This window comes from Notamacropus eugenii, chromosome 1 (genome assembly GCF_028372415.1).
Source record: "Notamacropus eugenii isolate mMacEug1 chromosome 1, mMacEug1.pri_v2, whole genome shotgun sequence".
NCBI lineage: Eukaryota > Metazoa > Chordata > Mammalia > Diprotodontia > Macropodidae > Notamacropus > Notamacropus eugenii.
The window spans coordinates 474,399,136-474,421,033 of NC_092872.1; the positions used below are offsets into that span (position 1 = coordinate 474,399,136).

General features: G+C 44.4%; 1 protein-coding gene across 6 annotated transcripts in view; it reads left to right on the top strand.

Moving 5' to 3' along the window:
* Positions 1 to 1,710: 1,710 nt before the first annotated feature.
* Positions 1,711 to 21,898, top strand: part of SLC12A3 (solute carrier family 12 member 3) — a 50,251-nt gene continuing 30,063 nt past the window's right edge. Inside the window, exons 1-10 of one of the 6 annotated variants that reach the window (XM_072632298.1) lie at positions 1,711 to 2,119; positions 3,236 to 3,382; positions 8,260 to 8,335; positions 8,917 to 9,012; positions 10,336 to 10,475; positions 10,964 to 11,074; positions 11,954 to 12,065; positions 12,622 to 12,752; positions 20,558 to 20,642; positions 21,298 to 21,452. In XM_072632298.1, the coding sequence (XP_072488399.1) occupies positions 1,829 to 2,119; positions 3,236 to 3,382; positions 8,260 to 8,335; positions 8,917 to 9,012; positions 10,336 to 10,475; positions 10,964 to 11,074; positions 11,954 to 12,065; positions 12,622 to 12,752; positions 20,558 to 20,642; positions 21,298 to 21,452 (1,344 nt within the window). In that variant the 5' untranslated portion in view covers positions 1,711 to 1,828. The remainder of the gene's footprint in view (positions 2,120 to 3,235; positions 3,383 to 8,259; positions 8,336 to 8,916; positions 9,013 to 10,335; positions 10,476 to 10,963; positions 11,075 to 11,953; positions 12,066 to 12,621; positions 12,753 to 20,557; positions 20,643 to 21,297; positions 21,453 to 21,898) is intronic. The other 5 variants (XM_072632299.1, XM_072632296.1, XM_072632297.1 and 2 more) reach the window with 5 other exon arrangements.

Here is a 21,898-nt window from a genome sequence, read left to right on the forward strand (position 1 = left end):
GGGCATATCCCAAAACTATGGGTGATGATAGCACAGGATAACCCTCCTCAATGATGAGAGTCTATGAAAGGACAGTGAACCAGACCCAAGGTCCAGTTCTAATACTGAGTTATTTTTCAGGGCCCTCAGTTTTACAATCAAAGTTCATATTTCTCTACCATCTTAAGGGTGACAAAGTGCAGTTCTCACAATGATCTCATGATATGGGGAGCACATGTATTATCATTTATCTAAGGTAACTGGCTTTGAAAGTGACTTTTCCAGAATTACAGGTAGCTAATAAGTGTTAGGACTGGAAATCCATCCCAGGTCTCCCATGATTCCAATTCTAGTAGATTCTTTCCACCACTTGTAATCTCATCCTCACTGTCTCTCTATCCTCTAATTGTCTCTTCTGCTTACCCTTAGAGAGGCCATGTGATGTAGAGGATAGAACATTCACTGGACTTAGGAAGACCTGGGTTGGAATCCCATTCTCTGACCTTACTTAGCTATATGACCTTGGGCAAGTCACAAACTCTGGGCTTCAAATGCCTCATCTGTAAACCGAGGAGGTTGGACTCAATGATTTCCAAGGCTCCTACTAGCCTACAGCTGATTTCCTTAGAAGAAGTTAATGCCAAACTTCTGGGCTGCCCCAGGCCCAACTGTGCTGTGTTCAGTTTCCCACTGGGGAATCAAAAATTCTCTGATGTGTGTGTGTGTGTGTGTGTATGTGTGTGTGTGTGTGTGTGTGTGTGTGTGTGTGTGTGTGATGGATCCCTTTGGCAGTTTGATGAAGCCTATGTCTTTAAATACTAAAAAAAAAAAAAAAAAAAATGCATAGGATTACAAGGAAATCCATCATACTGGATTACAATTATCAGAATACTTTTTTAAAGAAAAGTTCATGGATTCCAGATTAAGAACCCCTAGAATAAAGCCACTTAGGCAAAGAACTTAAAAACAGGGCAGGAAAGGCAACTAGAGGAAAGAGATAGGAGTAAGGCTAAATTCACAGTCAAGAAAAAGAGAAGAAAGTGAAAGAAAAAGAGGGAAGGGGTTGCTGAAGCTACAAGGAGTTTAAAAAAAAAAATTAACAGATGAATAGACTTTTCTCCAAATCTACAGCACCTTCCCTCCACCCAAAGCTGAAACACCCTCCCCTGAACATCAGCAGGTCAGTTGGGTTGGATGCCAGGCTCTGGGCACTTGACATCAAAAGCACCTACCCCTGAGGTATTCCCTGGAGGGTCTTTCTGTGCCCCAAACCTACGTTGGCTCTCCCACTTGGGGAATGGCAGGGTGAGCTGAAAATTTGGATAGCTGGTGAGCCCCTCTGCCCAGAAAGGTTATCAGGAAGCTGTTCTCTCCTTGCCTGGGGACTGTAACTGCATGCCTTAAAAGCCCCTGACTCAAAAGATATGTCCAGAGTGCCTGGTGTTGGCCAAGTCCAAGGGTAGGGCCCTAGGGGATAAGCTGAGATCTTTTCTCCACGATCCAATAGGGAGGTCAGTGTGGGGAGGAGGGAAGTAGAATGCTCTACAATTCTGTCCTCAGGTCACAGTTCCAGGCTCTCTTATCTCCAAGCCAATCAGTTGGAAAGGGGCACATTATTTTTCTCTCCTCCTCCCACCCCTGGGGGACCATTCACCAGCTCTGGGAGGTTGGGGCTGGCTGGTCCACTCTGGTTCCTCAGCATATAAAGCTGCTCCCAATGTCTTCAGCCTCCCCACTGCATGCACGCGCCACACACACACACACACACACACACACACACACACACACACACACACATACTCCTCAACAAACTCCCCACTCCCCTCCTCCAAGTTTTGGGAGGGTGGTGATGGCTGAACTGCCAACTTCTGAGATCCCTGGGGATCCTGCCCTGTGCAGTGGCCGGTTCACTATCAGCACCCTGTTAGGGGGTGAGGATGGGGGGCGACCCCACTATGGGCAGCCTGACCCACACCTTGCTGCCTATGACACCACTCACAGCAGTACCTTCTACATGCGGACCTTTGGCTACAACACCATCGATGTTGTTCCTGCCTATGAACACTATGCCAATAGTGCCATGCCTGGTGAAGTCAAGAAGGTGAGGCCCACACTGGCCGACCTCCACTCATTTCTGAAGGTAAGAGCAAAACTTTTACTGCCCCTAGCCTTCCTGGCCTGACCTCATCCACCTCAATCCCACACCTTCAGTAGCAGGATCAAGCTGGGGGTGGGAAGGGCCTTTTTCCTCTCTTTCTAGGTTTACGTCAACCTATATGTCTCCACTAACCAGGAGCTGAGCTACTCAAAGAAGAGGCAGAGGCTGGAAGCCAAAATCCTCATCTCTGTCTCCCTCGCTGGTGTAACTTGGTGTGCCTCCCTTTCTTCTCTATAACAATGGGAAGAGTAAATGCTGGGACTGGGGCTGTGTCAATGGTTCTTAAACTGTTTCTACTCTACAGACTACTGTGGTTTAAAAAAAAAAAAAAGAGCCTACTCCCTCAGACCACCTGGCAGTGCAAAAACAAACCAAAAGACTTATCCCACGCAGAAAGGGGAGAATGATACTGCCTTAGTGAATGGAGGTAATGAAGGCTGTGGGCAGAGAATCACTAATTCAGATGTCAAGCCCACACAGACCTGGCGGCAATGCGATCAAACAGAGTTAAGAAACTAGAGCTCTTCCCAACTCCCTAGATTATTAGCTGTATGACCTCCTTGGCCTAGCCTTAACTTCCCCATCTGTAAAATGGGGATGACACTATCTACCTCACAGGATTGTTGTGCAGACCAGTAAGACAATATAAATGAAGTGTGAGCTATTAGACACTGTCGTGATACAAAAAAGGGTATAGCCCTTAGGCCTCACACCAAAAACTGTACTGGACCCTTGCTCTTGGAGACTCCTGTACCTGGTACTCAGCCCCAGCTCTGGAACTGAAGACATTCTGAATGGTTTTCAGACCAGTGTATGAAGATGCCTAATTCAGCCATCTATTTTTAAAGCTCTCTGCCCCACATCAGCTCAATGGCAGCAGCCATATCAGTCATATCTTCAGCACACTCTTTTCATCCTTTTCCTCCCTTTGTTCCTATTAGGACTCTTGCCTGGACCTACTTCCCTCCCAACCTATCTAATTCCCCATCTTGGGGAATATGGAGATTCCCAAAAACGTAGTCTCCACTCCTCTTCTCCTCCTCACCCACTATGCTCCCTGGAGGTGGACACTGAGCCACCAATCCCTGGCATTTCTAGCAGGAAGGCAGCCACCTTCACTCCCTGGCCTTTGAGAGACAGGCCAGCCACGAACTGTCTGATGGGTTGGTGGAGGATGCCAGCAGTGCAGCCGAGGAGAAGCCAGCAGGGGAGCCAGTGCGATTTGGATGGGTCAAGGGGGTGATGGTAAGTGGACAGATTTGCTAAGGGCTCTGAATTCTGAGATCCTGTGAAATGTGAGGGGTTCTTCAGGTTATAATGACTATAAGCATGTGTTCTGCTACACTCTAAGAACACAATATCCTCCCCACCTAAGAAAGGCAGTGTTGTTCAGTGGCCAGAATCCTGAACCAGGAGGAGTCAGGAGACATACCTTCTAGTCTCATCCCAATTCAATTCAGCTAATATTGATTAAGTCTGTACTATGTGCAAGGCATGGTTCTTGGTAAAAAGGCTATACATTAGGGTTTCTTGGGTTCTAGGAATTTTTTTAATACTTTGATAATTCTATATTAATACAGTTGCCTTTTTAATCTTCTGTATTTTATTTATGCATTTAAGAAAGTGTCCATAGGCTTCACCAGACTGCCAGAGGCCCATGTCATAAAAAAGGATGAGGCTCTGGGATATACCGAAACAGCACCAACAGCTCAAATATAAAACAGGAGCTTAAATTCTCTGGGAGGAAATGAAATCTCTGTCCCAGACTCTATGTGAGACCGAGGGCCCTTCCCTTCTTGATGCCACAGAGGGAAAGGCTGAGACTGGGTCACCTCTAAGTGTTCTTCCAGCTCTGGCATTTCATGGTTCTGTAATTCTCGGATGATGGGTAGGGCCATGGATTAAGACCCTTCTCTGATGCTTCCCTGGGCCAGTTAGGTGGCCTTGAGTTCTCAAAGACCCAAGATAAGCAGAACACTTGTTGTTCAGTCATTTTTCAGTCATGTCTGACTCTTTGTGACCCCATTTGGGGTTTACTTATTGAAGATACAGGTATGGTTTGCCATCTCCTTCTCCAGCTTATTTCACAGATGAGGAAACTGAGGCAAGCAGGGTTAAGCAACTTCCCCAGGGTCATACAGCTAGTAAGTGTCTGAGAATGGATTTGAACTCAGGTCTTCCAGACTCCAGGCCTAGTGTTCTATCTAGTGCCAGGTCTCACAATTCCCACCCAACCTAGAGCAGATTCTAAATGTGTCATCAGAAGTTTAGCTAAGGCTCATCACCACAAAGTTGACCACCAGGAGATGATTTTGGGGGCAGGAGGGAGCTTTAGCCACTGGAGTTCATGGAGGTCACTCACCAAGGCACAGAGGGAGCAGTGGAGGAAGTGACCACATTGATGAGATCCTAGATCTTTTCAGGTCTTCACAGAAAAATCTCAGGATCACAGATTAGAATAGGAAGAGACCTCATATCTGGAAAGAATCCTCAGTAGAACATACTCCAAAGCCTTACATTCAGCCTCTGCCTACAGACCTTCAAGAGTGAAAAGGCTGGATTAGGTGAGCTCTAAGACCCCTTTGTTCTGACATTCATTACTGTCTATTCTAATATTCCAAGGTCTCAGAGTAGAGAGAGAGGCACAGCCTCAAACCTAACTCTGCCTTCTCTGAACAATGTGCTCAGAGCAAGGCACTGCCCTCCGAGTCTCAGTTTCCTCGTCTATACTTACCTCCCTTGTGCACTATAGACGTCTTGTATTTCTCTCGTTGTTTGTACGTTACCTCCCCCATTAAAGAGTGAGCTCTTTGAAGTCCTTTGTTTCCTCAATATTTAGCATCATGCCTGGCACAAATAAATGTTTGTCGAGTGACTGACAGCACGAGAGCTGGATTTAGTGCCGAAAGACCTGAGTTCAAATGCTGACTTTGTAGTTTCCACCTGCATGTTCCACCTTGGACAAGTCACTTCTTTAAGATGAATGAATTAAACTAAATCATTCCTCCTTTAACCCTAAATCTACGATCCTATAATGACATGATTTTGAGAGTGTATAGGGTTATAGGAAGTAATTATCATCACTATGACCCTCACTGAAAAACTTTCATTCAGCACCAAATCATGTGCTGGGGGCTTCTCTGTGAAAGACCCTGTCTCAGCCTAGAAAGGTTTGACTTAGGACAAAACCGGAACTAAGAAATCAGAGATCAGTTTCTAGTCTCATCCCAATTCAAATTAATAGGCATTTATTAAACACCTATTATGTGCAAGGAAGTGTGCTTGATGCTGGGGGTATTTGTCAGAGGAGTTTTCCAGCTCTCCAGGCTGGGACAATTCACATTTAAGCAAGGTATCTGAGTGTAATTGTTAGCAGCTCACATGTATTAAGTGGGGATATTATGTGAATGACATATAGATATAAAATTAAATCATAATAATAGATTACTTGTATAGACAGGATTACAAATATACATTAATCAATTAAGTGACTATTAGATCAATGATCTTTAAATATAGTATTTATAATATTAATATTGCATAAATATATATTTATGCTCAACATACTATATATTACATCTCCCCCTGTAAAACAATGAAAGGCACTACATGAGAGTAAAATAAAAACAATAATTTATAATATAATATGAATGATAAGATATAAACAAAAATGTTTATATTTATTAAGCTGCTTACTAAAACTATATCTATATATACTAAAACTATATATATATAACTAAAACCTTACTAAAATTATATCCGTCAAACCCCAAAACCAGACTTGTCTTCCCCTTTGCCATTTCTAGGGATTCCCCACAAAACTCAACCAACTGATGGAATTTTTCATACCTGTTCAGTAAAGTTGTCCCTCCACCCAAGGTTTTATAGAATGACTAAATTTAGTCATTCTCCCCAGTAGGTTCCTTTAATCTAAGTGGAAGTCAATGTGGGAAATTCAGAGACTGAAGTTATTGCTCAGACCACTAGATGGCAGCCTTGTTTCATAGAATCATGGCATCCTGGTCGACCTAGTCAATACTAAGTCATTTAACAAGCATTTCTTATTAAGCACCGCCTTTATCGTGTGCCAGGTATTGGGATACTAAAACTGGAGATACAAAGAAGAGCAAAAACATGCTCATTTGTCTAATGGGGAGACGATGCAAAAACAAAACAAGCTATACATCCAAGGCCCATAGAGTGTAAAAGGGAAAGCAATTGTAGAGGGAAGGTACTGTCAGTGGGGGAAGACCAGGAAAGGCTCCCTGCAGAAACGGGGATTGGAGCTGAATATTGAAGGAAGCCCAGGAAGCTAGAAGGCTTCCGGGCTAGCACAGAATAGAAAAGAACCCTAGAACATAGAACATAAGAGTTGGGGAACCTCAGACATTATTGAATCCATTTTATGGAGGAGCAAACTAAGGCCTGGAGAAGCAATGGGACATGGCAGCCAAAAACACTAATATCATCTTGGGCAGCGTTAAGACAGTTCTATTACTTCCAGGTGTAAGGAGATCACAGGATCATGGTTGTAGATTCGGAAGGGATGTCAGAGTCTATTTTGTCCAAACTCATTTTATAGATGAGGGACTTGAAGGCAAAGGAGGTAAAGTGATTTGCACAGGGTCTCTCAGGGAGTAAATGTTAGAAGCTGGATTTGAATTCAGGTCCTCTGACTTCAGGGCCTCTTATAAAAGAGTCCCTCTCTTCTCTGCCCTGGTCAGACCCCATCCAGAGTATTGTGTTCAGTTGTGGGCACCAGAGTTTAGGAAGGACATTGATAAACTGGGCAATATCCAAAGAAACACAACCAGTTTGGGGAGAGACCTTGAGTCCATGTCATGAGAGGTTTGATTGCAAGATTTGGGAGTGTTTAGACAAGAGAAGAGATGACTCACAGGGGACATGAGAATTTTCTTCTAATAACTAAAGAACTGTCCTATAGGAGAGGGATTTGACTTGTTCAGTTTTGTTCTAAAGAGCAGAACCAGGAGCCATGGTTGATGCCAAGAAAAATGTCCTGACAGAGCATTGCAGAGTGGAAGGTCTGCCTTGGGAGGTCATGGGCTCCCCTTCACTGAGGAGAGTCTAGATGAACAATTGTCTGGAATGGTATAATAGGAATTCCTTTTGGATTGGGATCAGACAAGATAATCGCTAAGGGATCCTCTTAATCCTCAAATTTTAGGACTCTGATTTTGACAAAGATCACACAGTAAGTCAGGGATGGAATAAGGACTTGAAGCCAAGTCTCCTAACCACTAGCCCAGAGTTCTTTCCACAATAACCACCCTACAGAGATGGCCTTTCAGACATGGTTTTCCATTCACATGGGGTTAACCAACATCCTCTTCAGTTGTCTGCTACAAGGTAAAGTATAGCTCAAAAAAAAATTTTTAGTTAATTTTTTTTTAAAAAGGACAATCCAAAAGTCACTTCTGTAGGATGTTTTGTGGGATTTGAGAGGTCAATAGATCTCCTATCCTAACTATGGTGGGCTGAGGCCAGTGTTAATAGGAGTTTCCCCAAGATCCCACTTCCTGAGCCTGTTTAGTATATCACTTCCTCCAGTTTAGACATCAAGATAGTTTTCTGGATAACTGAAATAAAGACATTCTTTTAAAACTATATTTGATATTGTTACTTAGCCAAATGAATGGCTAGGAGAGGGAACAATCTCTGTGGCCTATAATGGACAAGAAGGATTTAATGGGTAGCTAGGCAGTACAGTGGATCAAGTCACTTAACAAGGCAAGTCACTTAACCTCTGTTTGCCTTAGTTTCTTCAACTCTAAGAGGGGCATAATAACAGCATCTAACTCCCAGGTTTGCTTTTACCTCTTCAGTTCACTTATGATGTATCTTTGTTTGCGTCCCATCCCCTTACCAAACTCATAGCCATGAGGTCAGCAGTTATCTTTGCTTAATATTGCATCTCTTTCTGTATCTTTCCATAGTGTCCTGTACACAATAATACACAGTAGGTCCTTGAGAAATGTCTATTGAGTTGAATTGAGGTGAGGGCCCATTCTCCCATACCCCAGTCCCTGGGCACAGAACCCATGGCCCCCTTTGGGGTCTCCTTGACTTTTTGGTTCAGGGTGACTCTGCCCTCTCTTCAGGTCCGATGCATGCTCAACATATGGGGAGTGATCCTGTACCTGCGTCTGCCCTGGATCACAGCCCAAGCTGGCATTGGTAAGCAGGGCTTTCCTAGGCTGGTGGAAGGATAGAAAATAGGGCTGTCAGGGGAGGGACAGAGCCCTTCACCATTTCTCATATTTTGGCCTTTCCTCTTGTGAGAAGAAGGAAGACCATGGAACATATAGGTTGCAGAAGGAAATAACCCTTAATGGGACTTAGGGAGGATCCCGGGAGACAAAGCTAGGGTGGTTGGTTGAGCATGGTCAGGAGTCTTTAAAACACAGGGTGGCAACTTCAGAGAGAATGATCCTACTCCTTTCCCAAGGACTCCAGGGAAGGAACTAGAGTTCTGGGCTCCAGTTACAGGTCAGCATAGGGAAGTACAAAGGGCTCCAAAATAAGAACTTAGGCCTACCTGCACCACCAACTTCCTTTGTGACTTTGGCAAGTTATCTTATTTCTCTGAGCCAGATAAGGATGATAAGCTCCGTCTTGCCTAGTTCCACATGATGATGGTGATCAAATAAAGAAATGGGCCTCAAAGAACTTTTCAGTTATGCAGTCCTTGACAAGTATGAAAGATTACAGAAGGAGTACTTAGACCTTCCCCTCACACCCCAATACTCTCTCCACAGTCTTGACATGGGTCATCATCCTCCTCTCAGTGACAGTGACCACCATCACTGGCCTCTCCATCTCCGCCATCTCCACCAATGGCAAAGTCAAGTCAGGTTTGCTGCTGTGTTAGACTGCTAACTGTTCCCCTGCCACTTCTTTTCCCCCTGCTCCCCCAGGTCCCCCAAAATTGTTGGTTCCCTGGAGGAACCATCCAACTTTGAAATCTCTTGTTGCCTTCTGGCACCCCCAAACTCCTCTCCATCAGCAAGAGGGGAAGAAACCACAGTACTAAGGGAGACTTTATGGGAAATGCTTGAATTTCTCTAATTCTCAAGTTCTAATTCCTCATTAGCCCTCAGTTCCCCCCTTTTTGTGGAATGCCAGATGGATTTCCCCCAAGTCCATCATGCACCTGCACTTCATTCTTCTGCCACTAGGGGGCATGTTTGGCCAATGGAGACAATTTCCACGTTGGCCTGAGCCAGAGAACCGTAGGAAGGTCAGTTTGCTGCTTCCACATGCAAATAATGTCATGCACCCCCAGAACCAGTAGAAATGTTAGTACAGGGCCAAGAATCTAGAACCCAGGTCTCTTGATTCTTAACTTCATGCTCTTTTTTCAGTCAGTCAATAAGTAAAAATGTATTAAATACTTGCTGTCTGCCAGGTGCAATGCTACTTTCTAGAAATACAAAGAAAAAAACTGATTTGTTCTTGCTCTCAAGGAGCTCACATTCCATCAGGTGAGGCAGCTGACCAGTTGACATATGTTTATTAAGCACCTTCTATGTGTTGGGCCCTGGGGATGCAAGAACCTTGCCCTTTCATTCCTTCGGGGAGACAACACGAGCCTATATATACTTACAATATAAATACAAGATAATTTTAGGGAGAAGGTACATTTATGTATCACTTTACTTTCCTCACAGTTTACTTCTGAGGTAGACAAGAAAAATAACTTTATTCCTATTGCATTGGTGAGAAAGCTGGAGTTCAGAGAGGTTAATTGATTTATCTATGAGCACACAGCTAAGAAACTTCAAATCCAGAGCGCTCTCTACTATGTTAGGCTATCATCACTTCCTAGCTATTTTTAGCTAGTTAGATTGGCCAAAAAATCCAAGAGGGGTGCAATGGAGAGGAGTCCTCTGGGAGTTGGGAGTTCTGAGCCCTAGAGCTGACTCTATCACCAACTCTCTGTGCCCCCTTAGCCAAATCACAAAGCCCATTTCTACATTAGAGCATCCCTATCTATGAAATGAAAGGGATGGATTAAACACTCTCTGAGGATCTTCCAGCTCTGAGAAGAGGGCTCTGAACAAAGTCTTGTCTTCTTAGCATTTTCTTCTCTTATGGCCTCATGTCCCAATCCCCACCATCTTCAAGCCCTCTGGCATCTCACCTGGAGTGGGGGTGGGGGATTGGGTCTCTGTTAGGTGGCACCTACTTCCTCATTTCAAGGAGCCTGGGCCCAGAGCTGGGCGGCTCCATTGGCCTCATCTTTGCCTTTGCCAATGCTGTCGCTGTGGCCATGCACACTGTGGGCTTTGCTGAGACTGTACGAGATCTGCTCCAGGTAAGCTGTGGTTTCTGGGGACAGAAAGGGAGACTTTGGGAGGCTCTTCCATATTTAGGCTACCCTGGGGTCCAACTAAATCATTTTTATAATAGCTATTAGGATGGCATAATTACTTGTAAATGAAAAGGAAAATTTCACCTAAAGAAAAGTGATTGGAGTTCCCATTTTCCCTACTTTGGGGAGTATTGTTGTCCTTAGGGCAAATTCACAAAGTAGTAGCTCTTAGGGGAATGAGAGCTTGGACTAGATGATCTCTAAACTTCCTTGTAACTCTAAGATTCCCCAAGCCCCTTATTCTGCATCAGTAAATACAGCAATTTTGACCCTATAATTCTCTCCCCGAGTACAGTTATCTGTTTCTAAAGGGGGAGGGGTGGGGTGCTGATGGGCTGAAGAAAAGGCTGCCTGGAGAAGCCTAATGGAAGTATCTCCCCATCCTGTTGGTCCTGACATCCCTCACCCGGCTCCCCCCTCCCCCCCCGCAGGAGTACGGCTCTCCCATAGTGGATCCCACTAATGACATAAGAATCATCGGAGTGGTCACCGTCACAGTGCTGTTGGCCATTTCCTTGGCTGGGATGGAATGGGAGTCTAAGGTAAAGTAGTATTGTGGGGAGAGAGGAGAAAGGCTCCTGCAGGTTAGGAGAAAGCACCTTCCTAGCACCAAGAAAACCATGCAATTCAGGTGGCTTCCTTCTCTGCCTCAAAGGAAGGCCAGCTAGATTCCAAATAATGACTGACCTCAAGGAAGCTCGGAAGCCTCCCAGGTAAATGAGACTGGTGACTTTGCTCTGTCAAGGGTGTGATCAGTGTGGCAGGGCCAGTGGCTCAACTGGCAAAAATGGGAGCTTCACCTGTGCATGGATTTCATCTTAGCTCTACTGGAGCTTTTTAAAATGCCATGATCTCTCTGCTGGGAGAAAAGAGTGCTGGGGATGGGGGTGGAGCACTCGGGGCAGTGGGAGAGCTCTATCGCACTCTTCTACTCCTCAGTCAGGCCCTCCCCTCCCCCAGTCCTGGTTCAGTCTTTCCCCTTTTTCAGGCTGATACATAGGTGTCTCCCTAGGAAACTTTAAGCCCCTCCCCTCTCCCAATACACAAGCTCTCAATAAGCATTTATTAAGTGCCTTCTGTGTGCCAAGCATTGTGCTAGGGACTGGGCATCCAGAGACAAAAATGAGCATTCTTGTCCTCAGGGTGCATACATCCTGCCTGGAGAAATGACATGTGCATATAGAAGTACATATAACATTGCAAAATAAAAAGGTTTCACCTGATAAACTTTACAGGGAAAAGGTTTGATTCAGAGCAATGATTTAACTCTATGTAAGTTGCTAAAAGTGGGACATTTTCTGAGTTGGAAGGGTAAAGATGATCACTCCTGGTTGGGGGAGGAGGAGCGGTCTATACTAGCCACCCCTACTACCACTGGCCTACACCACCAGGTTTTCAGCACAGGTGTCTGGCTCCTCTAGGCCCAGGTGTTGTTCTTCCTGGTCATCATGGTCTCCTTTGCCAACTACTTCGTGGGAACGCTGATTCCTCCATCTGAGGAGAAGGCATCCAAAGGCTTCTTCAGCTACAGGGGTATGTCTAAGGGCAGTGGAGGGAAGGGTTGGGACTTCCTTCTGCCTCCACCCTGGTGATAAAGTCTGTACCGAACAAAGTCTGGCTCAGTCTTTGGGAAATGGAGGGGGGAGGTGGAGTGATGTTGATGTTGGTTAGGTCTAGGGGACAATTAAAGTCCATAGATCTCTCCCTATACAGAATGGCAATGTCATACAGTGTTGGACCTGGAATCAGGGAGACCTGGGTTCAAATCCTACCTCAGACACTTAATTGCTGTATGACCTTGGGCAAAATCACTTCATCTCTCAGGAGCTCAGTTTTTTCATCTGTAAAATGAAGAGGGTGAATTGACTGACTCCTCCCAGCTCTGTGATTCTATCCTCGCAGCTCTGTGATTCTATCCTCCTGTGCCCTTTGGGCACTCCTTTGGGTACCCGTTTGATGGCCACCCCAGTACAATGTCCCATCTCCAGCGGTTGTGGAAAAGCCAACCCTCTTCTCTATGGCCTGGGCATAAGAGAAAAGGAGTTGAGTCACACAGGGAAAGGGACTGACCCAGCATGAATTTTTCCAGGGGACATTTTTGCCCAGAATTTAGTGCCAGACTGGAGAGGTATAGACGGCAGCTTCTTTGGAATGTTCTCAATCTTCTTCCCATCAGCCACTGGTATCCTCGCAGGTGCCAACATCTCCGGGGACTTAAAGGTGAGTTGTGACCATAAGACAGAGATCTAAAACCCTCTTTCCACCCTCCTTCCTAGAAACAGTGAACGAGAAATTCTTTATTGAGCACTTACTGTATGCTAGTCCTAGGGGTGGTCCTGTCAGAGATATGAGAAAAATCATTGGATCAATTAGAGTAAGGACTTAGAGATCATTTAGTATAAACCCTGTCAGTTTTACAGCTGAGAAAACTGATGCCCAGAGGGCAGAAATGATTTGCTTGACCTCACATAAGTAGAAAGGAATGGAGCTGCTATGCAAAGCATAGCTGCTAGGATCATGCCCCAGATCTAGAGAAGGCAGGGACTTCAGAGGTCATGCAATCCAACAATTTCATTTTAGAGATGAAGAAACAGGTTAAATGACTTACTCAAGCTTACACATTAGTAAATGACAAAGTTGGAATTTGAACTCAGATCTTCTGATTCCAGAGTCATCATTTTTTTCACCTGCACCAGACTGACTCTCTGATTCCAATTCCAGTGTTCTTCCTACTGCTCCATCCTGCCTCCCACCATTGAAGGAGAAGGCTTAGTTCCCTGCCCCCAGGGATATTAACTGGAGACATAGAAGTATGAGACAGCTAAGATGGAGCACTGAATATGGGATGGGTCCATCTGACATACCCATTTGATAGTGTCTGGGGAGCAATATTTTGATTTTGACAAATCTGTGCTTCCCCTGAGCCCCATATTCTCAAACCAGAAAGGTCCAAGTGGTTGGGGTTGTAACGTGGTCATTGGTATCAATCTAAATTCATGCCACAACCCCACCTCAGTCATGCGTCCTCAGATATTCACTTAGCCTTCCTTCATTCAAAACCCCAAATGCCTGCTATGGGCCAGATACTATGCTAGGATCTGGGGATACACATACAAAAAATCAAGCAATGCCTGCCCTTCAAGGAGCTCACTTTCTATCTGGGGAAAAACACCATGCTTGTAATAATAGTAACAAAAATAATAATAGCTAGAATTAACATAGCCCTTTAAGGTTGACAAAGCCCTTTATGTACATACATATATGCATATATGTATAATGGGCACAGTGAATAGCATGCCGGGCCTGGAGTCTGGAGGATTCCTCTTCCTGATTTCAAATTCAGCCTCAGACACTCACTAGCTGTGTGACCTTGAGTAAGTCACTTAACCCTGTTTGCCTCATCTGTAAAAGGAGCTGGAGAAGGAAATGGTAAATCATTCTTATACATTTGCCAGAAAAACCCCAACTGGGTCATGAAGAATTGGACACAACTGAAAAAACGAACAACATTCTATATTACATAATGATTGTTGTCCTTCATTCTTGAAGAGGACCAAAATGACATCACCATTTTAAAGTGAAATTTCAGCGTGTCTGACTGTGGCTGATCAAACCAATATGAGCTTGGAATGCTCTACCACAGGTCGGGCACAGATAGTCTGTATGAACACTGGGGTGGTTACTCCAAGTTTGCACATTCTACGTTTCCTTTGTGCTATTTCAATTATGCTTTGCTTGTAGAGCACAGCACCTTTTCTGATGTGGGCACACCATGCTGAGAGGTCCTGTGCCAGTGTCTCCCATGTCCCACAATCAAATCCAAGTTCTTGAGAGAGACCTGGAGAGTGTCCTTGTATCACTTCTTCTGACCACCATGTGATCGCCCATCCCACGCGGGTTCTCCATAAAATAGTCTTTTTGGCAAGTGTAAATTTTGCATTCAAACAACATGGCCAGACTATATTATATATAGATGTGTATAAATGTGTAGTTATGTGCATATGTACATATATACTCTCTTATATGATAATCTATGAGTTTATACAGAATAAATACAAGATAAATATAATAATGTAATATATAATATATATTTGTATAATAATTATATTAAAATAATAATTAAAATATTAATAATAATAAATAAAAGTACAAGGAGGAAGCAGTCCTGATTCCCAGTAGTCAGAATCAGGAAAGGTATTGTATAGAAGGCAGGGCTTAAGTAGGTCTTTAAGGAAGAGAGGGATTCTCTGAGGCATAATCTAGCTTGTGGGACTGCCATTTTAAAGGCATGGAGAAGGGAGATGAGGTGTCACATGTAAAGAACAGTACAAAGGCCAGCTTGGCACTTCATCTCTCATGCTCCAAGAGGAGGAATGCAGAATCAGGCTGGGAAGCTCAGATGAAGCCAGGATGTAAAGGGCTTTAAGAGTAAGACAAAGGAGTTCCTATTTTATTCTCCAATATTTGTGTTTATTTTTCCACTAAAAAACATTAGGAGGAAGTAGAGCATTAAGACTAAGGAGGAAATTGAAAGTCTTTCTCCAGTGCCCTGTGTTGGCATCAGTGTAACTGTGAGCTCTTAAAGGCTTTGATAGAGGACCACAAATTCTGGGAAGTCCAGAAGGGCTTCTTCTGTAAAACCCTTCTTATGATGGGTTCTGTATGTGTAGTATCCAAGACTCAGTCTAGTTAATTTCAGAAGGACTCATCACCCAGTTGATCACAGATGATGAAGTTTTTGGCAATGACAATGCTCAGCTAAATCAAAGAGGAAATTCTTTCCAGGAGAAGTCAGAGGAGCATTATAAATCTTTAAGTGCCACATAGACTGGAGATGCTAGTCTACTGGTCATGTTGTGATTCCACTGAGTCAGGGAACTCAGAGGGAAATTCCTTCCACCAATGCAGATCAGCAACTCTCCAGCCATTTATAGGTTCACAGGCTGATAGAGTTGGAATTGGAAGTGGGCATCCAGGCTAATTCCCTCATTTTGACATTTTGGCCAGGGTTTAAAGAGATTAAAAGTGGTTTGTTCATGATCACAGAGACAGTAAACAGCACAACTGGAAAAACATAAGTCCTTCAGCTCCAAATCCAATGCTCTTTTTACTGTACCAGAGTTGCCTGGGGGCACTGACAGATTGTGGCATCATTATAAAAATTGCATATTCAGCAGTTTTTCAGTTGTGTTTGACTCTTTGTGATCCCATTTGCGGTTTTCTTGGCAAAGATACTGGAGTGGTTTGCCATTTCAAAATCTTCTTCAGCTCATTTGACAGATGAGGAAACTGAGGCAAATTAGGTAAAGTGACTCACCTAGGGTCACAAAGCTAGTGAGTGTTTGAGGCCAGATATGAATTCTGGAAGATGAATCTGCTTGATTCCCAGCCCAGTGCTCTATCCAGTGTGCCACCTAGCTGCCATTATAAAAATTAAATTAATCTAAAATAATTTTATTTTTGAAAAATATTAAGAAATTATTGGCCTTTCCTTCCCTTAGAAGATCTAAAATCATAGCTCTATAGCTAGAAGAGAGTTAGAGGTCATCTAGTCTAACCTCTTCCTTTTTCAGATAAGGAAAATGAGGCCCAGGGGAGTTAAATGACTTTTGAACCCAGGTGCTCTGACTCTGAATCCATTTTTACATATTGCCTCTCATTTGGGGGAGTGACAAAAAATGGCAGCGGGAATCAGTGTTCCAGGGGCAGGGACTATGTCTGTTCATATTAATAAGAAGATTGTCTAGGTTGGTCCCTCAGAATTAGAAGGGACCTCAGTGGTCCTCTAGTTCAAATTATCTCTGGAAATAAAATCCCTTCTGTAACCTACCAAGCAGTCATCCAGCCTTTGCTTATAGAGCTCAAACATGGAGGAGCCCCCCACCCTTTAAGGCACTGCCCAGCTCTAATTGTTGAGGACTTTCTCCTGATCAAGCTGACTTTTGCCTCTTTGTCATTTCTACCCTTGCTCCTAACTGTGACCTCTGGGACAAGTCTAAACCTTCTCCTCCAGGCACCTTCAAATACTTGAAGACAACTGATATGCCCCTGAATCTCAAGCTTTAGCTTCTCCAAATAAACAACCCCAGGTTCTTCAACCAGTCTTCTTAGAGGCATCTAGGTGGTGTAGATAGAGTACTAGGCCTGAAATCAGGAAGACCCAAATTCAAGAAAGACCTCAGACACTTACTAACTGTGTGTTCCTGCGTGTGTCACTTAACCTCTGTCCACCTCAGTTTCCTCAGCTGTAAAATAGGGATAATAATAGCACCTACCTCCCAGGTTGATGTAAGGCTCAAAAATAATATTTATCAAGTGTGTAGCACAATGCCTGGCACATGACAGACACTTAGTAAATGCTTGTTTCCTAGCTTCCCAATATTTGAGCCTGTCAAGATGTTTTTTGGCCATGATTGGATCCTGATTCTGTCATCCAGTGTTTGAACTATCCCTCCCAGATCCGTGTCATCTGCCCTCCGGGCCAGGGCCTTTGTCTAGGACTTGGGCACTGAGGGACAGGTTGGAGAAGCCAGGAACGTGATCCAAACATGCTACTTTCCTTTAATAATCCCTTAAGAAACTCAGGAATTTTTTCAAATCCTTCTAGAATGTGCTGGTGATCACAGTGTGGGCCACCTCCCCACTAACTTATTATTTATCCTAAACTTGCTCCTTCAAGCTTCACAAGATTATGCTGCTTCTGGTGCTTGTTATTCGTGACTGTCAGTGTGGGGCATCATGGGACAGTGAAAAGGGCACAGAGTTTTGTTTTGAAGACCAAGGGGCAAGTTACTTTTCTCTGGGTTTCAATTTCCTCAGCTGTAAAATAAGGGATTTAGATACAGAAGTGGGGAACCTGTGGCCTCAAGGCCATATGTGGCCCTCTAGGTCCTCAGGCGCAGCCCTTTGATTGTATCCAAACTTCACAGAACCAATCCCCTTAATAAAAGGATTTGTTCTGTAAAACTTGGACCCAGTCCAAAGGGTGTGCCTGAGGACCTAGAGGGCCACATGAGGCCGGTTCCCCATCCCTGAGGTGATTCTTTTAGAGGTTCCTTCTGGTTGTAAACCTATGATCCTATATTCCTACCTTTCCTCTCCATCACCTTCCTGATTGGATAGAGGTCAATTCTGTTGCATTCAGGCTAAAGTTTGACCTTGTATGGCTGTTCTTCCTCAAAGCCCTAGCCCAGCCTAGCACCTAGCTCAGAGTTTTAGGACCCTCACAACTTCCTTCCTTCCTTCCTTCCCCCCTCCCTTCCCTCTTTCCTTCCTCCCTCCCTTCTTCCCTTCCTCCCTCCCTTCTTCCCTCCCTCCCTTTCTTCCTCCCTCCCTCCTTCACTCCCCTCCTTCCTTCCCTCCTCCCTTCCCTCCTTTTTTCCCCCCTCCCTTCCTTCCTCCCTTCCTTCCTCCCTTCCTTTATTTCTTCTTTCCTCCCCGCCTTCCTTCCTCCCTCCCTCACTCACTTACTCCCTTCCTTCCTCCCTCCCTTCTTTCCTTCCTTCCTCCTTCCTTTCCTTCCCCCTCCTTCCTTTCACCCTCCCTTTTTCCCTCCCTCCCTTCCTTCTTTCCTTCCTTCCTCCTCCTCATCCTTTTTCTTCCTCCTCTTCTCCCTCCCTCCTCCAGCATCCATGGAGACCAAGGGGAGTGCATAATATCTACCAAGTTAGCTACTTGTACCAGATGGATTACATATGCAAAAATAAAAATTTCAAAACTATAGGACAGCAACATCCCCTCTGCCCTTTCCTTCCAATAGCCCCAAGATGCTTGATATGCCAGGCAGGTGACCACAGGGCATGAAGGTGGTGTGGAGAGTGATGTGTGGACAGAGAAAAGTCATAAGCCACAAAAATCAACAAAGAAACCCAACACACATGCATTCAGACACTTGATGGACTCCAGGGTGGTCACCGGGTGTGTGCCGGAAATGTTTTACTGGTTTGGGATGGAGACTGTACGAAGGTCACACTTTTAAGTTTAACCTGCATTATTAACATTTTCTCCGTCTCTTTCTTACGTCTTGACAATCAACAAGCAATAAATCAAGTCCTGATTTGCAGCATTTGCTGATTTCTGTGGTGTTAATGCTCTTAATGAAAATTTAACAACTGGCTCTCTCCAGCAGGTTTGAGCTGGCTCCAACACATCCCTGGGTCTAGCTAAGAAGGGAGAAATCCCCAAAGCTTGTTCCTATGGAAAGGGAAGAGAGAAAGGCCTGGGGAACTCCTAACCCATAGTTAAAGAGCAGCAAGTTTCTTTTCCCCAAAGGGAAAGAAGTAGTTCCCCAAAGTTCCCTGCTGGGCTATACTCCTCCCAGAACCCACAGAAGTGGGCTACGCCCCCCCCAGGGCTTTCCATGATGGTGATGATGATGATGATGATGATGATGATGATGATGATGATGATGGTGTGATGGAAGCAGAGGTTCTTTTGTAGGGGTGGGCAGGAGTCCAGCCATTGATTGCATTAAGAAGTGGATATGTGGTCTTTACTGATGGGTTTAGGGTAGCGAACTCAGTATTGTCCATGCGTAAGCTGAATGGGGTAAAGAGGACAATGGCCACAGGGTCTAGGAAGGGTCTGAGCTGGGGAACCCTGCCTGGGTTCACCTTGTTTAGTAGTAACCCAACTGTAACTTTGCTTTGAGCTCCTCCATCAAAGTAGCTCTTTTGTGGGGTGGGGATGGGGGCAGGAGAAGGGAAGTGAGTGAGCCAAAGGACACATAGCACTGAAAAGATTTATAAATACCATGAAAATCACAAGATTGTACTCCCAGAGTTTGGCTCTATGAGAAGCCATGAGCAAAGCAGTTCTTGGAACATGTCCTGGTCCTGTTGCAAAAACTGCCCAGCAATGCTCTGTTTCCAGGTGTGACCTGGCTTACAGTCTGAACCCAGAAAGATTTCAAAGCTCTACTTTCTAGAGAGACCTCGGGCCCTGATGGAAAGACAATAAGGCTCAGAGTCAGTCAGGTCTGCCACTGACCACAACTGGTCACCACTCACCTTCTCAAAACCTCGGTTTCTTTATCTGAAAAATTGGGACAATAACCTGGTTCATAGGAGCCAACGTATGCTAAAGTACTTGGATGTCACAGAATCTCAGGTGCAGAGCTGGAAGAGGTCATCTAGTCTAAGCCTGTGAGTTATGCAAGTGTTAGTGATTATTACTAGAAAGGGCAAGGGGAAGAGGGATAGCAAGGTGAAGGGGAGCTCTTCACATTCATGGAGGACGTCTTCTGGTCCTTCACAGTGTGGCACTGGATTGGTGGAAAACTAGGAGAATCAAGCAATCAATAGACAGTTTTTAAGCACCCACTGAGTACCAGGTGACAAGGTACTCAGTCTGTGCTCACCTCTTTCCCACCTATATAGGAGGACTTGGCATTTGGAGGATATGAGTTGGATATAGGTCTTTTTAAGCATGGCTGTAGCTGAGGGCCCAAGCAACAGAATCTAATACTCAATGCCCAATGCTTGGACCCCGGGAACTCAACAGACTTTCACCTTGGGGCTGGAATTTTTTTGTTTACTCAAGGCTTTAGACAAGAGGGCTTTAGGCTGGAATAGAAGGAAACTGAGAAAGAATTTTCCCCCCAGTATATTTTTATTTATTTCAATAAATATTTCCCAGTTACATGTAAAAAACATTTAAAAAGTTTTTGAGTTCCAAATTCTCACCCTCCCAACTCCTTGAGAAGGCAAACAATTTGATATTGATTATATGTAGTAAGTCATGCAAAAGATAATTCCATATTGGCCATCTTGCAAAAGAGAATACAAACCAAAATAAGAGAAAAATAAAGGTTTATTTTTTAAAGTGTTCTTCAGTCTGCACTCAGAATTCATCAGTTCTCTCTCTGGAAGTGGACAGCATTTTTCATCATGGGTTCTCTGGAATTGTCTTGGATCATTGTCTTGCTCTGAGCAGTTAAGTTTTTCATAGCTGATCATCCTGACAGTATTACTGTTACCATATTCAATGTTTTCCAAGGAGGAATTGTTAAAAACTTTCTCCTTCAGGATCCTGCTGTGGCAATCCCCAAAGGTACTTTAATGGCCATATTCTGGACTACAGTTTCCTACCTGGCCATCTCTGCTACCATTGGTAAGTAGTGGGAGAGTAAATGATATCAAAGATGGATAAAGGGCTGGAACTATGCTAATAGTTGGGTCTGATGCAATATATTACAACTAAGCTCATTATTAAATTTATTTTTCTGGGGAAGTAGGAGAGGGTCCTAAATCTATGACTTTATTGGATAATAGAGCTATTATCTACAGATAATTTATCTATGATGTATTTAATGACATTTATTAGAAAACTCCCCCTAATGATGCAGATGAGCATCTGCTTCGCAAATTATAGAGGGATGCTTGGAACACTGAGAGGTTAAGTTACTTGTCCAGGATCACGCAGCAGGAAGTGCTAAAACACTTCTTAAACCTAAATTTTCCTGACTCCAAGACCTTTTTTTCTATCCACTAATTCTCACATCATTAAATGGATTTGGGTACCAAGGGGCAAATCCCATTCCCTATCCTATGCCTGTCTAGAAGCCAAACTACTCCCTTTAGGTGAAATGGGATCTAACCTGGTGATCCCATACACTGAGTATAGTCCTGGCCCTAACACTACTAGGGTGATACAGGCATGTGAATAAGGAGGACTAGTCACAGACTTCAATAACTTGCATTGGAAGTGTAGCAAGGCAGAGATTCGGGGCCAGCTATCCCTCTCCTCACATCACTTTCCTTGCCAGGCTCATGTGTAGTTCGAGATGCCTCTGGGGGCCTCAATGACACAGTGGTCCCTGGTTCCCCTGACTGTGAGGGGCTGGCATGTGGCTACGGCTGGAACTTCACTGAGTGTACCCAGAAGGGCAACTGTCGCTATGGGCTCATTAATTACTACCAGGTATTCCAGTGACTCTTTGAAAAGAGTCATCAGAACCTAGGGGGCCCCTGCCCTTATCTCCAGACTTTGATCATTTAGTGTTTTTGTCAAAGCCATTGCCAAAGTCCTGGTCAGACCATGGGGGAGGTCACAAGGGGAAGGAAGCCTCCTACAGCTGAGACTGTAATAGAGGTCATTGGACTAGGTCTTTCAAGATCAGACTGTCCAGATACAAGATGGACACCCCATCCCACAGAAGGCCAGGCAATAGGCCAGTGTGGACTGCTGTTCCATTCTTCCTCCAAAAGTGGTGATTTGTTTAATAAATTAATCAAGTGACTAATTTACCAGAGGTGGTACCCATGAATGAGAGGTACAGGACCTAGGTTTAAGGGGAGCAGTACCCGGGAGTAAGGGAGCTCAGTCCTCAAGAATGGGCGAACTCAGCACCCAGGAGCAAAGGACTC